Here is a 19,176-nt window from a genome sequence, read left to right as displayed (position 1 = left end):
ACTGCACCCAGACCCAGGTGGTGTTACCCTTTTCCCTGCGGTGGGGGGAGGCAGACCGCCCCGACTCCGCAGCAGCAGGGAGGCCCCACACTCCAGACCGCAGTCGGACGGCCAACTCCTCCTCCTAGCCCCCCCGCTCCAGCAGGTCGCAGAGAATGGGGGTGAGAGAAGACTCCAAACCTCCCTCCACCCGCTCATTGTAGTGTTGATGCATGTGTGTTCTAAGGTGCATTTAAAACCCAGGAGGGCATGGAGCTACCTGCCAGAGAGCAGCAGGTAAGCGCATAGCCCCTCCTGCTAGCCCTCAATGTCTACATGTACACAGCAAATCCAGCATGTCCAAATTAACACTGTCGGATTTGATTTCAACACTATTAAAGTGTCTATATGGGTCCACACCAGAGAGTGTTAATTTAACTCTTTTTGGAGAGTTGGTACGTTAACTCTGATTTAGTGTTAAACACCAAATCTGTCTGGAGTTGATAATTTAACACTTGGTGTTAAGAGTTTATATATTAACTCTCAAAGAGTATTTTAGTTTAACTACGTAAGAGTTATCTTCTAATTCATTCTAAAAAGCGGGAATTTTGCTGTTCTGAACTTCTAGAAATTTCTTTTGGAAATAAACATTTACTAAAAAGATGCAATGGTTTTTGAAAAACATTTATTCTGAACTGTGCACCCCAATTTCAAAACATTTTCTGAAAGATGTAACAGTATACATGTTCTCACTTTCATTAGAATTTTGTTTATCAAAAGGTCTGACATGGTAAATGCAAATAACAGCATTCTCATCACTTATTTCTTCAATACAATATGCATGTCCTTCATTCATCCCTTTGTGGAACTTCAACGCACTTCTGCTCTCCCCCATATTCCATCTTCACAAGCATATCCTGTGTGGAGATTGAATAAAAATTAGTTGACACTAATTAATGGCACAAATAATCCAGTAAACAATTGCAGCACAGTAAAAAAAAAAAAAAAAGGAATCCTCTTTGAGCCATTACTTGTGTAAAGTATTTTCCCAAAAGACAAAGACACAGGCAACAGGTAATACTGAACTAAATGTAAAACCTCAACTTTTTTCATTTTTACCTAAACCGTGTGCACAAAACTCTGGAGGGATCTAAATGCTACCGTAGAATCGAGTCAGGACGCCTGCTACTGCTGTTTGCTCGTTTTTTTATTTTTTTTTTTATGGGCGATCGTTTTCAGGCTTCAAGTAGCACCATTATACCAACATTTCACATTCTAGACATTGTTTTAGGTGTATTTGACCAAAAGTTTGACTGAAAATTCACATGCAAGCTTTTTTTCAAGGCTGTGGTATTTGCCCGCAAACAATACCTTTCAGCTAGCTAAAACAGAATATTATGCTATCACCGAGCAACATGGCTAATGCCTTTCACACAGCTTTGTCTCAACTCCAAAGAGCCACAGAAGTAAAAGCTAATAACAATTGAAACAATCTTTGAAAAAATGACTTACCAAGCATGGCAAACAACTCAAATATGTAGAGCAAAATGTTCTGAAACGGCTTCACTTCAGCTTCGATTGGAGCCGTGCTGGGGGCGGAGTCTGTGAATTTACTCTGTTGGTGTCATAGCCCCTGTAGGAGTTCAGAGTTAAGAGGTCAAGAGTTAATGTTTCCATTGTAACACCTCCAGATTTGACAGAGAAACACTCATTTTTAACACTCGATTTTAACTACTATCATTTTACACCTCAGAGTTACATTAAAAGAATGTGACTCTGCTTAGAGTAAAATTAACTCTACTTTTGCAAGGAGACTATTAACACCAAAAAATTTAACACTTTTGAATTTGCTGTGTATTTAACCTTGAGAGGTGGGCAACGACGCCAGGGGTGGGGTGTATACCCTGATGGTAATTTGGATTCCGTGTATCGTGCCCACCCCCAAGATCCTATATGTATGTGTAATGAGAGTGTGAGTAATGTGAATGTCTAAGTTGTGGGATAAAATTGAGGCAGAGGCAGCCAGAAGGGGACAGAGGGGGGGACAGAGGGGGGGGGGGGGGGGTAGCCTCCTCTGCACCCTGGTGACATACCCCTACTCCAAGGCCCTGCATGTGTGGGTGGTTGTGGTGGAGCGGGAAGAGGGAGGCAGCTGGAGATGGGGAGGGAAGGAAGGGAGGGGCAAGTGACCCCTCCCTGGGGCCAGCTCCCCCGCTGACCCCAGTAGGCACCCAACCATGTGCAATGAATTTGCGGTTTTGTTGTCTGAAAGATGGGCACTGTTGGGAAGGTTACTTTTAAAATGTATTCCACTACAGATTACAGATTACATGCCCCAAAATGTATTTTGTAGCGTATTCTGTTACGTTACTCAATGAGAGTAACGTATTCTGAATACATTGGATTACTTAATATATTATGATGCTTTTTACAACTACATGAATGTCCTATTGCTGTGTGATTTATTACTGAAGGTTACTCTCCATACCAACACCAACTACATGTTTAAATCTTAATATAAATGTAAACCGTAGTAAAGGGACCTCTGGCTAATACGTCGGGTTCGTGTCGGGCTCGTAGCTGAAAACTAGCTTTACTTTGTTGTCTGGGTCAACTTTGCTAGCGGGAGACAGAGAGAGGCGTTGAAAGGCTGCTGCAACCGAACTTTTTCGTTCGGAGGAAAACACGAACACAGCGTACAGTCGAGTCTTAATAGCATACTTACAGCTGGGCTCGTCAGGCTCTCTTTTTGGCTGCAGTGGTTATTATTATATTTACATGCTTCCAGCTCCCGTTTCTGCTCCGTGACAGCTCGTACTTTTCCTTTTCCTCCCTCCCTCGCTCACAGACACATAACGGGTATAGCAGTCCATTCTCCCTGCAGCACGGACTACACTGCCCATCAGGCTGCATTGTTTAGGGCGATGCCTGTAACACTCTGCTATTGCCTTCACATTTAATCATTTCAAAATGTATTTCTTCACGTCATTATGAGACGTGAGATTGAGGCACGGGCATTTCAGCCTCTTAATGCGTTTTTGTTTGGGTTTCCACCGGCGTGGAATTACCAAACATAGAGAGGGCACAGCCTAACATATGAAACAGGAAAAGGCCGCCGTGTAATCCATTTATTTCAACAAAGTAACTGTATGCTGAATACCACCTTTTTAAACTGTAACTGTAACGGAATACAGTTACTCATATTTTGTATTTTAAATACGTAACGGTACATGTATTCCATTACTCCCCAACACTGAAGATGGGTGCCAGGCCTGTGATCACTCACAGTCAAATCACAGTCCATATTCAAAGATATCAAGACTTTGATAAAAATGGTAATGGATAAGCTCAAGCTCAAATGCGATATGGCAATTAACTGTGATAAATTAATACATTTTCCCAATCTGTCTACATACATAGATATTCGCATTAAACAGAAATTCTCCTTAAATCCTTACATTCAGAGTCCAGCCAGAACTTCATCGATCTGAAAGAAAAATTCTCAACTTCCTCCAAAATTGCTGCAAGACAACAATTTAATTGCAAAATGACATATGCATTATGAGCCTTGCTGTTATATACAAATATAACCAAAATACAACCAGTTGGTGGGAGCTGACTGTTGTGACTCTGACTGCAAAGACACACACTGGAATGAGCAGATTGACTGAGACTGATTACAGTGTGTTGGTATTAATCTGTGTTTACGTTAAATGAAAATTATTTGTAAACCCTCAACAATCTGTGATTTTTGGGGACCACATGACATAAGAGTCCATAAGTTGCTTTTGGAGCCAGACTCCAGTGGTCATCAGACGACCTGCAGTTTTTGGCACTTTGGCTTCATTTTTTAGCTTCAGAGGTTGTAGGGTGGTTCAGATAAACACTGGCTTCTCTGTCTAATCAGAGTTGAGGTAATGAAGTGGATCTGTTTGCTTGTACTCGACCTCCGTGAGACATTGCTTCCTGACACTACACGACAGAGCGTGGCTGTCTCTGCTGCTTTGGCACAGCCATTCTGTGAATTACTGATGCATCTGTTTGAATTCCTTTCTGGTCTGTTCTATCAAACTATTTGTATGCAAGTGAAACTCAAATGTGAAAGATTACACACGCACGCACGCACGCACGCACGCACGCGCACACACACACACACACACACACACACACACACACACACACACACCCTGTTTCACTTGACAGCCTATTAGTAATTTTAATTGTTCAATTAAGCTGAAGGTTGAAACAAGACCAGACTGAATTTTTGGCCCAGGAGAACAGCAGCTAACACTTATTGTCCTTCCCTTTTACCTGTTGTACAGTTTACTGACGACAATGTTCCTTAAATCAATAGATAATTCAATTCAATTCAATTCAATTTTATTTATATAGCACCAAATCACAAAAAAGTCGCCTCAAGGCGCTTCATAGATACAGAGAAAAACCCAACAATCATATCACCCCTATGATCAAGCACTTTGGCGACAGTGGGAAGGAAAAACTCCCTTTTAACAGGAAGAAACCTCCAGCAGAACCAGGCTCAGGGAGGGGCGGGGCCATCTGCTGCGACCAGTTGTGGTGAGAGAAGGAAGACAGGATAAAGACATGCTGTGGAAGAGAGACAGAGGTTAATAACAGATATGATTCAATGCAGAGAGGTCTGTTAACACATAGTGAGTGAGAAAGGTGACTGGAAAGGAAAAACTCAATGCATCATGGGAATCCCCCGGCAGCCTACGTCTATTGCAGCATAACTAAGGGAGGATTCAGGGTCACCTGGTCCAGCCCTAACTATATGCTTTAGCAAAAAGGAAAGTTTGAAGCCTAATCTTGAAAGTAGAGATAGTGTCTGTCTCCTGAATCCAAACTGGAAGCTGGTTCCACAGAAGAGGGGCCTGAAAACTGAAGGCTCTGCCTCCCATTCTACTTTTAAATACTCTAGGAACAACAAGTAGGCCTGCAGAGCGAGAGCCAAGTGCTCTAATAGGGTGATATGGTACTACAAGGTCATTAAGGTCACTATGTATTAATAGACCTCTCTGCATTGAATCATATCTGTTATTAATCTCTGTCTCTCTTCCACAGCATGTCTTTATCCTGTCTTCCTTCTCTCACCCCAACTGGTCGCAGCAGATGGCCCCGCCCCTCCCTGAGCCTGGTTCTGCCGGAGGTTTCTTCCTGTTAAAAGGGAGTTTTTCCTTCCCACTGTCGCCAAAGTGCTTGCTCATAGGGGGTCATATGATTGTTGGGTTTTTCTCTGTATCTATGAAGCGCCTTGAGGTGACTTTTGTTGTGATTTGGCGCTATATAAATAAAATTGAATTGAATTGAATTGAATTGAATTGAATTGAATTGAATTAAGATAAGATAAGAAAAAAAAATGGTCAAAAATGACTCCAAGGTTCCTCACAGCGTTACTGGAGGCCAAGGTAATGCCATCCAGAGTAAGAATCTGGTTAGATACCATATTTCTAGGCTTTTCAGGGCCGAGTACAATAACCTCAGTTTTATCTGAATTAAGAAGCAGAAAGTTAGCGGCCATCCAGGTCTTTATGTCTTTAAGACATTCCTGCAGTTTAACTCATTGGTGTGTGTTATCTGGCTTCATGGACAGATAGACCTGGGCGTCATCTGCATAGCAGTGAAAATGTATGCTATGTCTTCTAATGATGCTGCCTAAGGGAAGCATGTATAATGTAAACAGAATTGGTCCTAGCACTGAACCCTGTGGAACTCCATAATTAACCTCAGTGTGTGAAGAGGACTCTCCATTTACATGCACAAACTGGAGTCTATTAGATAGATATGATACAAACCACTGCAGCACAGTACCTGTAATACCTACAGCATGTTCTAATCGCTCTAATAGGATATTATGGTCGACAGTATCGAACGCTGCACTGAGGTCTAGCAGGACAAGCACAGAGATGAGTCCACTGTCAGAGGCCATAAGAAGATCATTTGTAACCTTCACTAAAGCTGTTTCTGTGCTGTGCTGAGCTCTGAAACCTGACTGAAACTCTTCAAATAAACCATTCCTCTGCAGATGATCTGTTAGCTGTTTGACAACTACTCTTTCAAGGATGTTTGATATGAAAGGAAGGTTGGAGATTGGCCTATAATTAGCTAAGACTGCTGGGTCTAGAGATGCTTTTTGAGTAAAGGTTTAACTACAGCCAGCTTGAAGGCCTGTGGTACATAGCTGATCATTAGAGATAGGTTGATCATATTTAAGATCGAAGAATTAATTAATGGCAGGACTTCTTTGAGCAGTTTTGTAGGAATGGGGTCTAAAAGACACTTTGATAGTTTGGAGGAAGTAATTATTGAAGTTAACTCAGAAAGATCAATTGGAGAAAAAGAGTCTAACTTAACATCAATGGTACTAAGAGTAGCTGTAGATCAGTGGTTCTTAACCTTGTTGGAGGTACCGAACCCCACCAGTTTCATATGCGCATTCACTGAACCCCTCTTTAGTGAAAAATAAAATATGATTTTTTTCAAATTCAAGACATAGATATGTTTTTTTATTGGTACACAAAATGAGCCGTGCATGTCACGGTGGAGGCTCTGCTGAACCCCTGAGACCGACTCACCGAACCCCTAGGGTTCGATCGAACCCAGGTTAAGAACCACTGCTGTAGATAATATTACATCTGTGAGATGATTATGAGTCATTTTTTCTCTAATGATTAACATTTTATTTGTGAAGAAGTTCATGAAGTCATTACTAGTTAACGTTAAAGGGATGGTTGGCTCAAAAGAGCTCTGACTGTTTGTCAGCCTGGCTACAGAGCTGAAGAGAAACCTGGGGTTGTTCTTATTTTCTTCAATCAGTGATGAATAGTAAGATGTTCTGGCTTTGTGGAGGGCTTTCTTATAAATCAGCAAACTATTTCTCCAGGCTAAATGATGATCCTCTAAATTTGTGACACGCCATTTCCTCTCCAGCTTACGAGTCATCTGCTTTAGGCTACGTGTTTGAGAATTATACCACGGAGTCAGGTACTTCTGATTAGAGACCTTAGTTTTCACAGGAGCTACAGTATCCAGAGTCGTACGTAGTGAGGAGGTAAAATTATTAACTAGATAATAGAAATTTTCAGTTCAATTCAATTTTATTTACACAGTGCCAAAGCACAACAGTTGCCCAAAGGTGCTTTAGATCCTACAATAATACATACAGAGAAGAACCCAACAATCATATGAACAATTACACCATAGTGAAAGCTGTGTCTGTAAAATTCTCCAGAGAATACAAACGTCTCCAGCTCCAGCTTTTGAAGCTTGTCCCATTCAGATGCTGTGTCATTTCAGTGCGGGGGAGTTCTTCTACCTCTTATTTTGATTCCATCACCACCAGGATCAGCTGCTTTCTTTGGAACTGATTGTCCTGACCTTCAGTCACAGGTGTCCAGGAGCTGCTACTTGCCTCCGGTTGGCTTTGTGTCCTGGTGGGGTAGCATAGAAAGACAAAGGTCAGGTCACTGTTTCGACCTCTTGAGCAAATTTATCCCCCTTGTGTGTCTTAAATGCCTAATCAACCTCGACATACTTTTACTCTACATCTAGATTGCTCAGCTCTTTCAGTTGGTCCTTCAATTAAGTTCTGTCAAGCCGATCTCTTATATGGGCCTGAAAATATTATAATAATAGTTTTGTATTCTTTTTCTCTCAGTATGTCCATGTGGAGATCAAGTTGGTTGGTTAACAGTTGGTTCTGTTAACTAATTTGTGTTCTCATCCACACAGATTTTGCCTTTTATTTTAAGTCTATATTCAGGATAAATATTCAAGTCAATAAAGTTTAAGAAAAAAGTAAAGTCTAAATTCATGTCAAAAGGTACACCCTCTTTCAAGTCTAAGGGTTTACATATCAGTACAGCATAAAAATCACCTGTTCCTTAGCCCCTTGAAGTATAGATTAACTAAAATCATGAAATATTACACTGTGCTATTAATTACTGAACAAATATTAATGCAGAAACTGCAAAATCTAAATATCCCCATACTACTTCTATGGGAATTACGAGGGAAAGTAACAGCCAGGTGCTCATAATAAAATGCATTAGATAAACTGAACATCAATCAAGTCTGGCCACCTCTAATAAAAGCACACATTTTGGCAGTTTGCTCGTCTGGGGCATTTAGGTGTGTGTGTTAATCTTAATGAGCAAGGAGGAAAGATATTAGCAATTATATTAAGGAAGCAGTTGTTGGTGTCATCAGTCTGAGATTGATAGGCACCAACCCTATAACCCTTTCCAATCTGGGAAAGGCTGTGCGGCCATTTTGAAGTCCATTCTACAGTAAGAAAATGTTTCACAAGTGGAAAACTTTCAAAACAGTTGCTCATCTTCCCAGGAGCTGATGTTCTGGAAATTCATCTCAAGCCCACATAGCAGACAGGTCTGGCCCAGATCTAGTGTCAAGAGTGTAACTGTGGATGAATGTAGTTAGGAAGCACTCAGTTTAGAGAAAGTGTGTGATTGGGTGAATGTGGCATGTTGTATAGAGCACTTTCAGTAATCCGGGACAGTAGAAAAGCGCTATATAAGAATCAGTCCATTCACTGTCTGAACAGAGTTTCGTCATGTTGCTTTTGCACTGTTATGTTCCAACACATGTTGTTCTTACATGGCTTTATTAAGGCACACATTAGGCTGACATTTGGGGCCAGAGCTGAAACTGTTCTGGGCCAGCACAGGGGCAGCAGTGTGTTTGCAACTGGCCTTGTGCTGGCCCATGTGTGGGCCACCTCTGGGCCACCAAAGGGCCGTCATTCTTTGTGGTATGTGGGCCATGTGTAAGCACATTGTGTGGGCCAGATCCGAGCCATGCCAGTTTTGCTATGTGGGAGGTCAGCAAGACTCAGAGAAACAGCGAAAAGAGCAAAAGTCCACAATCCTCGGTTACCATGTTACTGTAAATGTTAAAGCTACAGTACAATTACAAAAAGAGAATGGCTTTTTTTGGAAGGGTTGCCAGGAGAAAGCCACTTCTCAGTTAAAGAACATGGTAGCATGGCTTAAGTTTGTATACATTTCACCCACACTGGATTCTTTTAAGTTGTTCCTTTGCTAAAGGTTATCATTGGGGCTGGATCAGTTGACTCGGAATCCTCCCTTAGTTAGGTTGCAATAGGCTTGGGCTGCTGGAGGCTTCACATAATGCACTGAGCATTTCTGCTCCTCTCACCTTGTGTTTTTACACCACTCTGCATTTAATTATTATTAATCGCTGGTTGTTTTACAGTGTGCCTTTTGTCCTGCCTTCCTCCCTTTCACCCACAACAAATGGCCCCGCCTCTCCCTGAGCCTGGTTCTTGTGAGGGTTTCTTCTGGTGAAAAGGGAGTTTTTCCTTCCCACTGTTGCCAAGTGCTTGCTCATTGTCTGATTGATGGGGCTTCCTCTGTATTACTGTAGGGTCTTTGTCTTACAATATCAAGTGCCTTCAGGCAACTGTTGTCGTGATTTGTCGCAATATAAATAAAACTGAAAATCCAATTTATTGGTTTTAGTTGCAGTTGTTGAGTTGCCATGAACTCCTCTGTATACCATTATTGTATACATTATACCAATTATAACATTATTTTTAAAAAGTGTTGACCAAAATTCCAAATGTGCTCATTTTTTTCATTCATTTTACCCTCACTGTTTTGACTGAATAATATTTATCGTGTAAAATCTTCCATAAGACCTTGTGTTCACTAAAACCTTGTTAATCCAGCAACATACAAAATCTTGAAAAATCAGGCCGTATCATATCTTAAAGTCAGTTGATCCAGAATGCTGCAGTGGCAGTACTAGCAGGGACCGGAAAGACAGACCATTATTCTCCATACTAGCTCTTCACTGGCTTCTGGTAAAATCCAGAATCAAATTTTAAATCCTTGTCCTCATATGCATTAAATAGGCAGGTCCGATTGCATCTTAAGGAGCATGCAATATCATATTATCTTGCAGGTAAGGTGCAACACTCTCTCACTACAGGCTGCAGAAAAGTACAAGCCTTACGCCACCAGGCTCATCTCCTGTGGAAACAGCTCTGAGTTTGGATTCAGGAGACAGACACCCTCTCTACTTTTAGATCAGTCTAAAAACTTCTGTTTTGTTTCTTTTTGGTAAAGCTTTTGGTTAGGGTTAGGGAGCCATCCATTAGTTTTGCTGGTATCGGCTATATCGGCTACAATCATTCTACCTTTCATGTGATGTGACTCCTCCTCAGCTCCAACTTATCCTGGTCAGTTGAACATAATCTCTGCCATTGCTGGATTCCACTCTGTTATATCTACTGTGTACTTCAAAAAACTGTTTAGTTCTTTCAGAGGATCTATCCTTACTGAACTGCATATTATTAAATTATGTCTTCTTTATCTCCCAGTTTTCCTGCCCCTCCCCCAACTGTGGCAGATGGCTGCCTCTCCTTGTTAAACGGTAGTTCTTTCTTACCACAGTCACCAAGGATTTGTTCATTTCATTCACAGCATGTCTTTATCCTGTCTTCCTTCTCTCACACCAACCGGTCGCAGCAGATGGCCCCGCCCCTCCCTGAGCCTGGTTCTGTCGGAGGTTTCTTCCTGTTAAAAGGGAGTTTTTCCTTCCCCTTGCAGCTTGCTCATAGGTGGTTTTCTGTATGTAGTATTGTAGACTCTACCTTACAATATAAGGTATATATACAATAATATATACAATATTCTCTCCAATGTAAAGGCTAATATTGTAGGGTCTTTATATTTCAATATAAAGTGCTTTCATCAACTGTTGTGTTACGCTAACTGCATATAAATAAAACTGTACTGAATGCATCATTTCCTATTATTGTCATGCTGTGCAGCTAATTGAGAAAATGACATCAAAACACGAGCTTTTTTTGCCCCTGTATCCTGGCATGAGTTAATCTAGCCCAGACAGCACAGATTTACACTTCCAAATTTGATCTGCCTCTGACACGACAAATAGACCCATTGAGGGAGTTGAACTGAGAAACATAAAAAAATCTCTAAAGATTAATTATAGTGGACTGATTATTTGAGAGGTGTTCCTTGCATCGACTGTCTGTTTGACACTGATTTGTGTTCCAAAGCCAATCAAATAAAGTACCTTTTTAACTGCGGAGATGACGGGAGGTAGCGGGTGCGCCTTTTCATCAGATGGGAAGTGTGAGGTGAGATGGATGACAAGGAGATGGGGAGGACGTCTGTCATTCATTCAAAGGAAATCTCAGTGCAGCAGCGCGCAGGGGCACTCACAGAGGACAGAGAAATATAGAGTGCTGAGAATCATTATCTGAGGAAGCTAGGAGAGAATGAGCAGATGGAAATAGGAAAGGGATGATCAGAACTGAGAAAAAGAGCTCAGCATTGTGGCTGGAGAGGCAGAGTGAGAAAAGAGAGGGAGGGTGAGAGAGCCTGAGGAAGAATAGAGCATATGAAAGCTTGTTGTATTAATGGCAAAGTAAAAAGCAGTCCGAGAATAAATTACCCGCTCTCCCTCGGGATTACTAATGTAATTATTTGAAAGAGGGTTCTCGTTAGAGTGTGCAGAGGTGTGGAAGACCTGCGGAACAAAACAGAAGACAGAGATGGAGCAGCAAGGGTTTAGCGACTGGAAATTAACTCGCTGCTCAGAGCTCCATAATTGATAGGAGACAAAGATACCTTTGATTGGAACCAAAGGAAAGAACCGGGACAAGAAAAGTTTCCTCGCTGCTCTTTTCTATTTTTTTTTCTTTGTCTACAACAAGAAACGTACAGCAAAGACAAAAGGGAAGAGTACAGGATGGAAATAAGGAAACGTGATCCACTGGTCACAGATAAGACTTTATTCAATCTGTGAAGAAACCAGAATGCTTAGAAAGAAAGGTACTTTACATGTCTCCAGAAGGTGTTGGTTCTTTTTCTCTTATTGTACAGTTTAAAAAAAGTCCCCAGCAATAATGGCAAAAATACAACACTATATGAACACTTTAATTCCAAAATGCTATACATCCATTCATCCAAACACCTAAGCATCCAGTACTGTTTGAATAAGAAAAATCCAGCAAGTAGAAATGTCAACAAGTTATCCTGCTTTCAAGTCTCAGCTGTCAGTCATTCTGCCCATGCTGGCTTTCCTTGTTTCAAAAGGTAAATATCTCATTTTGGAACAAAACTCTTCATATGCAGATTGTCTGAGTAGCAGAAGTCATTAACTTGTTTAAGCATGCCTCAGAAAATAAATCAAGAAATAGTACAGCACTTTTTTCCATTCTTGGATAAAACAGGAAACATAACACAGCTACTGAAGCAGAAGAGCATCAAAGTGAGAGACATCTAAATGAGGACTGGAGCTGGAGAGTCAGACCAAACAGACAGCTTTGCATGAAGCTTCCAGATGAAAGTTCCTCCCATCTCTTAGTTTTTAATAGTTTGTCTTTGTTCCTTTCTCGGAACGTTTCTTTTCATAGATGCTAATTAAGTTTGCGTTTTAAATGATGAGGCTGCTTCTTATAAAGTCTTGACGACTTTCACACAGGCAAAATGACCTAAACTGCATTTGTACAGAACTTCCTCTGTCTACATTCAAACTGTAATTATGTGCTGCGATTTACAGTATCCCTCGTTTCAGGCTGAAAATCCTCCTCTTGAGATGTTCACAGTCCTGTACTGTCTGAACATTTTGACAAACAACAGTCTCATGTTCTTCTTAGCCAACACAGCCAATTAGTGAAGTAGGAGTAGTTAATTATTTAGCGACAGGTAGAGAGAGACTCAAATATTCCTTCTTGTTCAGCTGTATAGGTTAAGGTGATTCAAAGCAGTGTAAGTACAGGTTTTGTTCAGAGGGTGAGCTCAAAGCAGCACACTATGAAATTTTCTAGCATTTAGTGGAAAAAAGACATTATTTATGTTGGCCACAAAAACCAGCTGTTTAAACATTTTCTCTATACTGGGATGATGGACTGCCACTTCTCTATTAAATGAAATGTAAATCCAAGTTGGCATCTGCCTTGGGTAAATTATTTTTTACAAGGAAAACAAACAAAAAAAAGGAATTTATCATCAACTACACTGGATTTTACTGGTTCTTCTGGTTTTAAATGAACTTTCTTATTAAAAAGTACCCATGTTCCGAACCAAAAAGCTGGGCCCCGGTTAAATGACAACAGGTCCAGCTAGGTCCAGATAAAACAAGTATTTACAATGTCAAAAAATATGTCAACCAATATATGACATATTTAGTCAATATGCAAGAGCAAATGATGATGGAAGAGCAGTACTAACTAAAGATTAAGAATCTATGAAAGTGGTATAATCAGTGTGATAGACAGCATCAAATGGCAAAAGGACGTAGGTTTATCAATTATTTAAAGTTCCTTATTGCCCTGCTGAGATGAATGGAAATGAAAAATAAAAAATTACAATTAAAACGTGGATTTTAGAGAAGGTGCTAAAACTGTGCCATGTTTGTGTTCTAACATGTAAACGGCCCTCCTACTGTTTTCCGCATTTTTGCGTTCCTTGGTGAGCGGTTCTGACCCCTTTTCCTGTCTTGCCAATTTGGAAGCATTAAGACGTCAGCTGCTGCAACGAACGCTGATGTGTCGAAAGAAGCGAGAGTACAGCGTGAGTAAACTGCAGCCCCGGGGAACATTCATACATAATGTCGGAGATCAAAGTGTGACGTGTTCTTGTTATGCTAAGCACATTCAGACTCTTACTGGGATCAGCCACATTCAGAAATAAAGCAGCGAAAGAAAATTACTGTTTTTTGTAACACAAACTGCTTAGAGACATAAAAGAGTTAATACTCACCGAATGGGGCTGAGCAGCTTCACAAAGAAGAAAATACTATAATAAGCGTTACATTACATTACTAAACAAACCAAATAAAATGTAACAACCACAAATTTCTTGACACATTTTTTTTGAAAAGCATAGCAACACTTGGTAATCTTCAAGAAGAAAAATTCAAGTTTTTTTCTTTACATTGACAAAGAACATTTACATCGATCAGTTAGTTACAGCTTTGCTTCTCTTGAAAAGTTGAAGATCCATATCTTCCATAATTAACATAACATGAGGAAGCATCCTACTCCTCCCAGGTCTGGTGACATGACTGTTCAGATTAGCTTATAGCACCTTTACGTTGCATGTTACCTGGTCTCCTTTGCAAGTCCGTGAGCCAGACGTTCCAGCCAAGGGCTAAAAAGCAACCGAGTCATTCATAGCATGAAGCATGGAGAGGAGGGAAAAGGAGGTGGAGGAGCAACATGGGAACTACGTGGAAGCAGGAATGGGACTCTGCCTTTAGTGGTTAAGAGGCTTACTGAGAGTTTCAAATGAGGAAAAAGGGAATCACATCAGACATCTAGACCTCTTGTGCCCCCATACACTCACTTTGATTTCTCAAGCACAGACATGCTGATGAAAAGAAAGAAAAAAAGAACACTCCAGCATGCTCCAGGCCTGAGGATGGGATCAAACAAGGAAGATAAGGGCAGTAGTAAAAGTTCTTAGTGGGAGGAAATTTGTAAAAAGATGGAAACTGATGTTCAAAAGTATGAAAAGCTTGGTGAAAATCCCCCAAACAAATGTCCCGTTAGTGCTGTGTAGCCGTGGTTCAGCTAAAACCGTCCCTTAGACGAGGCATTGGTCTTTTGCATTTCTGAGAGCAGCATCAGATTGTCAGTGCAGTAAAAGAGGATTTGAAGAATCGTCAGTTCGTTTGCATTTTACTGTCCTTCCATTAACCCTTGTCTCTTCTCTTTTAAAGTCCATGCTGAGATGAAGAAATGATGGCATATGACAGAACACAACAGTGTGAGGGAGCGTCCTCCTTCCCTCACTCGGTCAGCTTCACGATCAGATTCTCCGGACGTGTGCTGCACATGATAAACACACATCTGTGCAATATTTACAGGATTTGGTCCTTTCTGCCTGCTGCCTCACCTACCTCTCTTCATTTCTTTCTCCTTACTGATGGTAGGGGTTTGCAGAGATTCCTGTAGTCACGTAGTCCTGGGATTGGGCAGGTCAAAGACAATGGGCGGGTTCATGGGAAGGAAGTTCACGGTGCAGGCTGAGGCATTGATGAAAGTCGTTGTGCCATCTGTCATCATGCCATAACCTGAGGAGTTTTAAAAATGTCAGTGTCAATTTGATTTCTATAGGGCATTGGAAAGGTTGGCCAAAAAGAAAATAAATATAAATAAAATAAGACATTCAAAACAAATAGAGGTTACAGTTTATTCCAGAGTCTAAGACCCTGATCCCCTCTTTGGATCGGGCCCTTAGACTCTGGAAGCTGTAGTAAGAGGATCTGCCTATATGATCTCAGTACTATTTTTGGGTTATATAACTCCCTGAAAAGCCTTCAGCTGATCCAAAATGCTGCAGCAAGAGTCCTGACAGGGACTAGAAAGAGAGAGCAGATTTCTCCTGTTTTGGCTTCCTGTTAAATCCAGGATTCAAAATCCTGCTCCTCACATACAAGGTCTTAAATAATCAGGCCCCATCTTATCTTAATGACCTTGTAGTACCATATCACCCTATTAGAGCACTTCGCTCTCGCTCTGCAGGGCTACTTGTTGTTCCTAGAGTATTTAAAAGTAGAATGGGAGGCAGAGCCTTCAGTTTTCAGGCCCCTCTTCTGTGGAACCAGCTTCCAGTTTGGATTCAGGAGACAGACACTATCTCTACTTTCAAGATTAGGCTTCAGCTGGTTTAAATTTGCTAAAACTGGAGTGATGTGGTTATATCTTCTAATACCTGTTGCCAAGCAAGCAATGGAGAGTGTTAAAGACTAAGCTACAGAGAACAGCAATAGTCCAAACTACTAATGAAAAAGTTGGCAGATGTTTACAACTGTAGACACTAAAAACTAAGATTTCTAACAGTATGGGAGTAATGATAAGCAAGGGGACCAAGGGTTCCACCAAGGGTGTCAGTTAACTTGTCCAAAGAGTAGTTACAGCTTCCAAATCCAATAGTTTCTGTCTTGCTTTCATTTAGGGTTAGACAATTGTGTTAACCAGTCTTTCATGTAGACAGTTAAACCAAGGGAGCAGGGGGACAGAGACAGTTTCATACGGATGTAAGTTTGGATGTCATCAGCATAACAGTGAATATTATATTAACAGGGATCAAAATGGACCCCAAAGGGGACCCAAATGGACCTCTGTGTGCACCACACAACTCAGAACCTTCAAATCCTTCAGCTGTCCTGATTATTCATATGTAACTTTGGTTTTAGTTATTCATTTGGTTATTAATCAGACCTCCACGTTTAGGCTTTATGACACTGATTAAACTTGTCTACATTTTTCATTCAACCGTGGGGAAAAAGGACAAAAAGAAGAATTTAAATCAGTGACTCAACAGTTACTGGTATAAATATATGCTCCTTTCACTTTTTGTAAAACAGAAAAAAGGGACGATACTAACTATTTTATAAAAAAACAACAACGATGCAGACATTTGGGGTAGAGCAGTTTGACTCCCCAAATGGAAGAGACTTGGAAGCGTTGTAAATATACTCCAGGGAAACAAAAGTCTGAGAGTGCACCACAGGAAGAATCGTAACTGCGGCGGTTCAAGGGACAAATAAGAGATACTGCAGATCTGAACTGAAGAAACAGCTGCAAAACTGGAAGCTAGAAAGGCTCATGTGTTCTGAAATCCTGAGATTCTAGTTTGTGAAAATATATGCAGAGTGTGACACTAACTCCACTACACGTCTGCTTCAAAAGTGCATGCCTTCCAAATGGCAGACATTAAAGTGTTACAGTTTTTCAAGCACAAGTTAACTGCCATCTCTTAAAAAGCACTACATTTTAACGTTGTGCCGTGAACGTGTCATTTTCACCATCTCTTGGAACATTGCTTTGCATTTCTGTGCTGCTCCTTTCACATTTGGAATACATGAATACAAAACACGCTGAGGATCATTTCTGCCTCTCTGTGGGGCCTCACATTAATGAAGAGCACTGCTTTCAACCCATTTCTCCTCTTATAAAATCTGATCTAGTTTCTAATCTGGTTCTCTCTGATGTGGGACTCGTGCTCCAGGGGTTCAGTGCTGACCTGATAACCCTAAATAAAAAGCCACCCTCAACGCTGGGAGTGGGCCTCTTTGGCCCTGCTGGCCTGTATGAAATGCTGATAGGGATGTGGCCGCTCAGCCATTCTATGTTTTTTAAAACAAAAGTGTTTTGTGTTAGTTTAATCATTTAATTAGCATTTTAAGGTTGATGGATTTTCACAGATCTGCACTACCTTTATATGTTAACATGTGATTAGTTGAAATAAAACCCTATGGAACCACTGATACAACAGTTGCACGGCATCATTAGATGCTTAGTAAAAAAAGCCTTGTACTAATTAGCGTACTTCTTTTTCCCTAAACAGAAATTCCTCACATTATATGTGAGTTTGCATGTGTCAGAATTCTGATTTGAGTCACCTCATTTCAGTTTTCTCGATTTAGCACCAAATCACATCAACAGGCACCTCGAAGCACTTTATATCGCAGCTACAGACCTAAACAGCAGTTTTCTGTCTGCTGTGGTTCAGGCTGAATCAACCTTTGTCCAACTTGTAAATGTAATTCATAAATTTACCTTTAAAATTCAGTTTTCAAGTCTAATAATTCAAAGTAAAATTATCAGTGGAAATATATTTAAACATATTTGTGCATAAAATTAAATTCTAAATTGTTGATGTTTGGTTTTCTCTCTATTCTACAATGATAGCAGAGTAATGTTGCAGCCACACAGGTTACGTGATGCAACAAAAAAACTTGTTTAAGCTGTTCCTTAAAGGCTGCTTACTATTATTATTATTAGTTAGCTACCAGAAGCCTACTGAGGGGCAGAACTAAGTGCTTGTAAGCTGTTTGGTCTGTAATTTGTGAACAGCCTGCGCTGGTCTAAAGAACATTCAGAGTCCTCTCAGATCTGATTTTTCATTCAAAGTGATTCATTTTCCATCCATTCGCTTCTGCTTATCCTTTTCAGGGTCGTGGGGGGCGCTGGAGCCTATCCCAGCTGTCACAGGGCGAGAGGCGGGATACACCCTGGACAGGTCGCCAGTCTGTCGCAGGGCTAACACAGAGACGGGCAACCATTCACACTCACATTCACTCACAGATTCACACCTATGGGCAATTTAGATTAATCAATTAACCTATCCCCACAAACTTGTGGGTGATTCATTTTATATTTTATATTACCTTTAAATTATTGAATACACATAATTTAAATATCAACGTCCATTTAATTGTAGCGTTCATTACTGCATTAAACATAAAGTATTCGACAGCAGTGTAATTAGTCGTACCTTCATGAATGTGGCCGAAAACATGTAATTTGGGCTGAACTCTCCTCTGGACTGTGTTGAGCAGCTCCATGCACCCAACACGCTGCATCTTCTTGGGAACCCAGTCCAGGAAACCTGCACACAGAGACGTGAATCAGATACGCTGCCATGCTCACAAAGCTTATGAAGGTTTGTGGAAAAAAATCTGCAAAGTAATGCAGTTTTTTTATTTTATTTGGTCAGTTAGTTTCACGCCCCAAGGACCTCAACAGCTACAGGCCGGTGGCTCTGACATCCCACCTGATGAAGACCCTGGAGCGGTTGGTCCTGGCTCAGCTTCGGCGCCTAACAAGCTCATCACTGGACCCACTTCAGTTTGCCTACCAGCCTGGCATTGGAGCGGATGATGCCGTCATTCACCTCCTGCATCGTTCCCTCGCTCACCTGGAGACCGCTGGAAGCACTGTGAGAATCATGTTCTTTGATTTCTCCAGTGCCTTCAACACCATTCTTCCCTCGGTTCTAAAGGACAAGCTGGTGAACTCTGGAGTGGACCATCACCTCACTACCTGGATCCTGGACTACCTCACCGACCGACCACAGTATGTGAGGACTCAGGGCTGTGTGTCGGACAGGGTCGTCTGCAGTACGAGGGCCCACAGGGAACGGTTCTGGCTCCGTTCCTCTTCACCATCTACACTGCAGACTTCTCCCACAATTCCACCCAGTGCTTCCTGCAGAAGTTCTCTGATGACTCTGCAATAGTCGGCCTCATCACTGATGGGGACGACAAGGAGTACAGAGGTCTGACCCAAGACTTTGTGGACTGGTGCCAGCTGAACTACCTCCAGATCAATGCCAGTAAAACCAAGGAACTGGTGGTAGACTTCCGCAGGCA

At 41.2% G+C, this 19,176-nt stretch overlaps 1 protein-coding gene across 2 annotated transcripts in view; it reads right to left on the bottom strand.

The window, feature by feature from the left end:
- Positions 1 to 11,741: 11,741 nt before the first annotated feature.
- mpped1 (metallophosphoesterase domain containing 1) overlaps positions 11,742 to 19,176 on the bottom strand; it is a 105,415-nt gene continuing 97,980 nt past the window's right edge. Inside the window, exons 6-8 of one of the 2 annotated variants that reach the window (XR_014272459.1) lie at positions 18,300 to 18,413; positions 14,917 to 15,090; positions 11,742 to 14,845 (exon numbers count right to left, since the gene is read on the bottom strand). Coding sequence is in view for 1 of the 2 variants with exons in the window: in XM_082511639.1 (XP_082367765.1) it covers positions 14,972 to 15,090; positions 18,300 to 18,413 (233 nt within the window). In the remaining variant the exon portion in view is untranslated. Of the gene's footprint in view, positions 15,091 to 18,299; positions 18,414 to 19,176 lie in introns of both variants that reach the window. The other variant, XM_082511639.1, reaches the window with a different exon arrangement.

Source organism: Aulonocara stuartgranti, assembly GCF_965226115.1.
Source record: "Aulonocara stuartgranti genome assembly, chromosome: 17".
Classification (NCBI taxonomy): Eukaryota; Metazoa; Chordata; class Actinopteri; order Cichliformes; family Cichlidae; genus Aulonocara; species Aulonocara stuartgranti.
The sequence above is the reverse complement of the archived record's forward strand: the minus strand, read 5'-3'. Positions and strand labels throughout refer to the sequence as shown.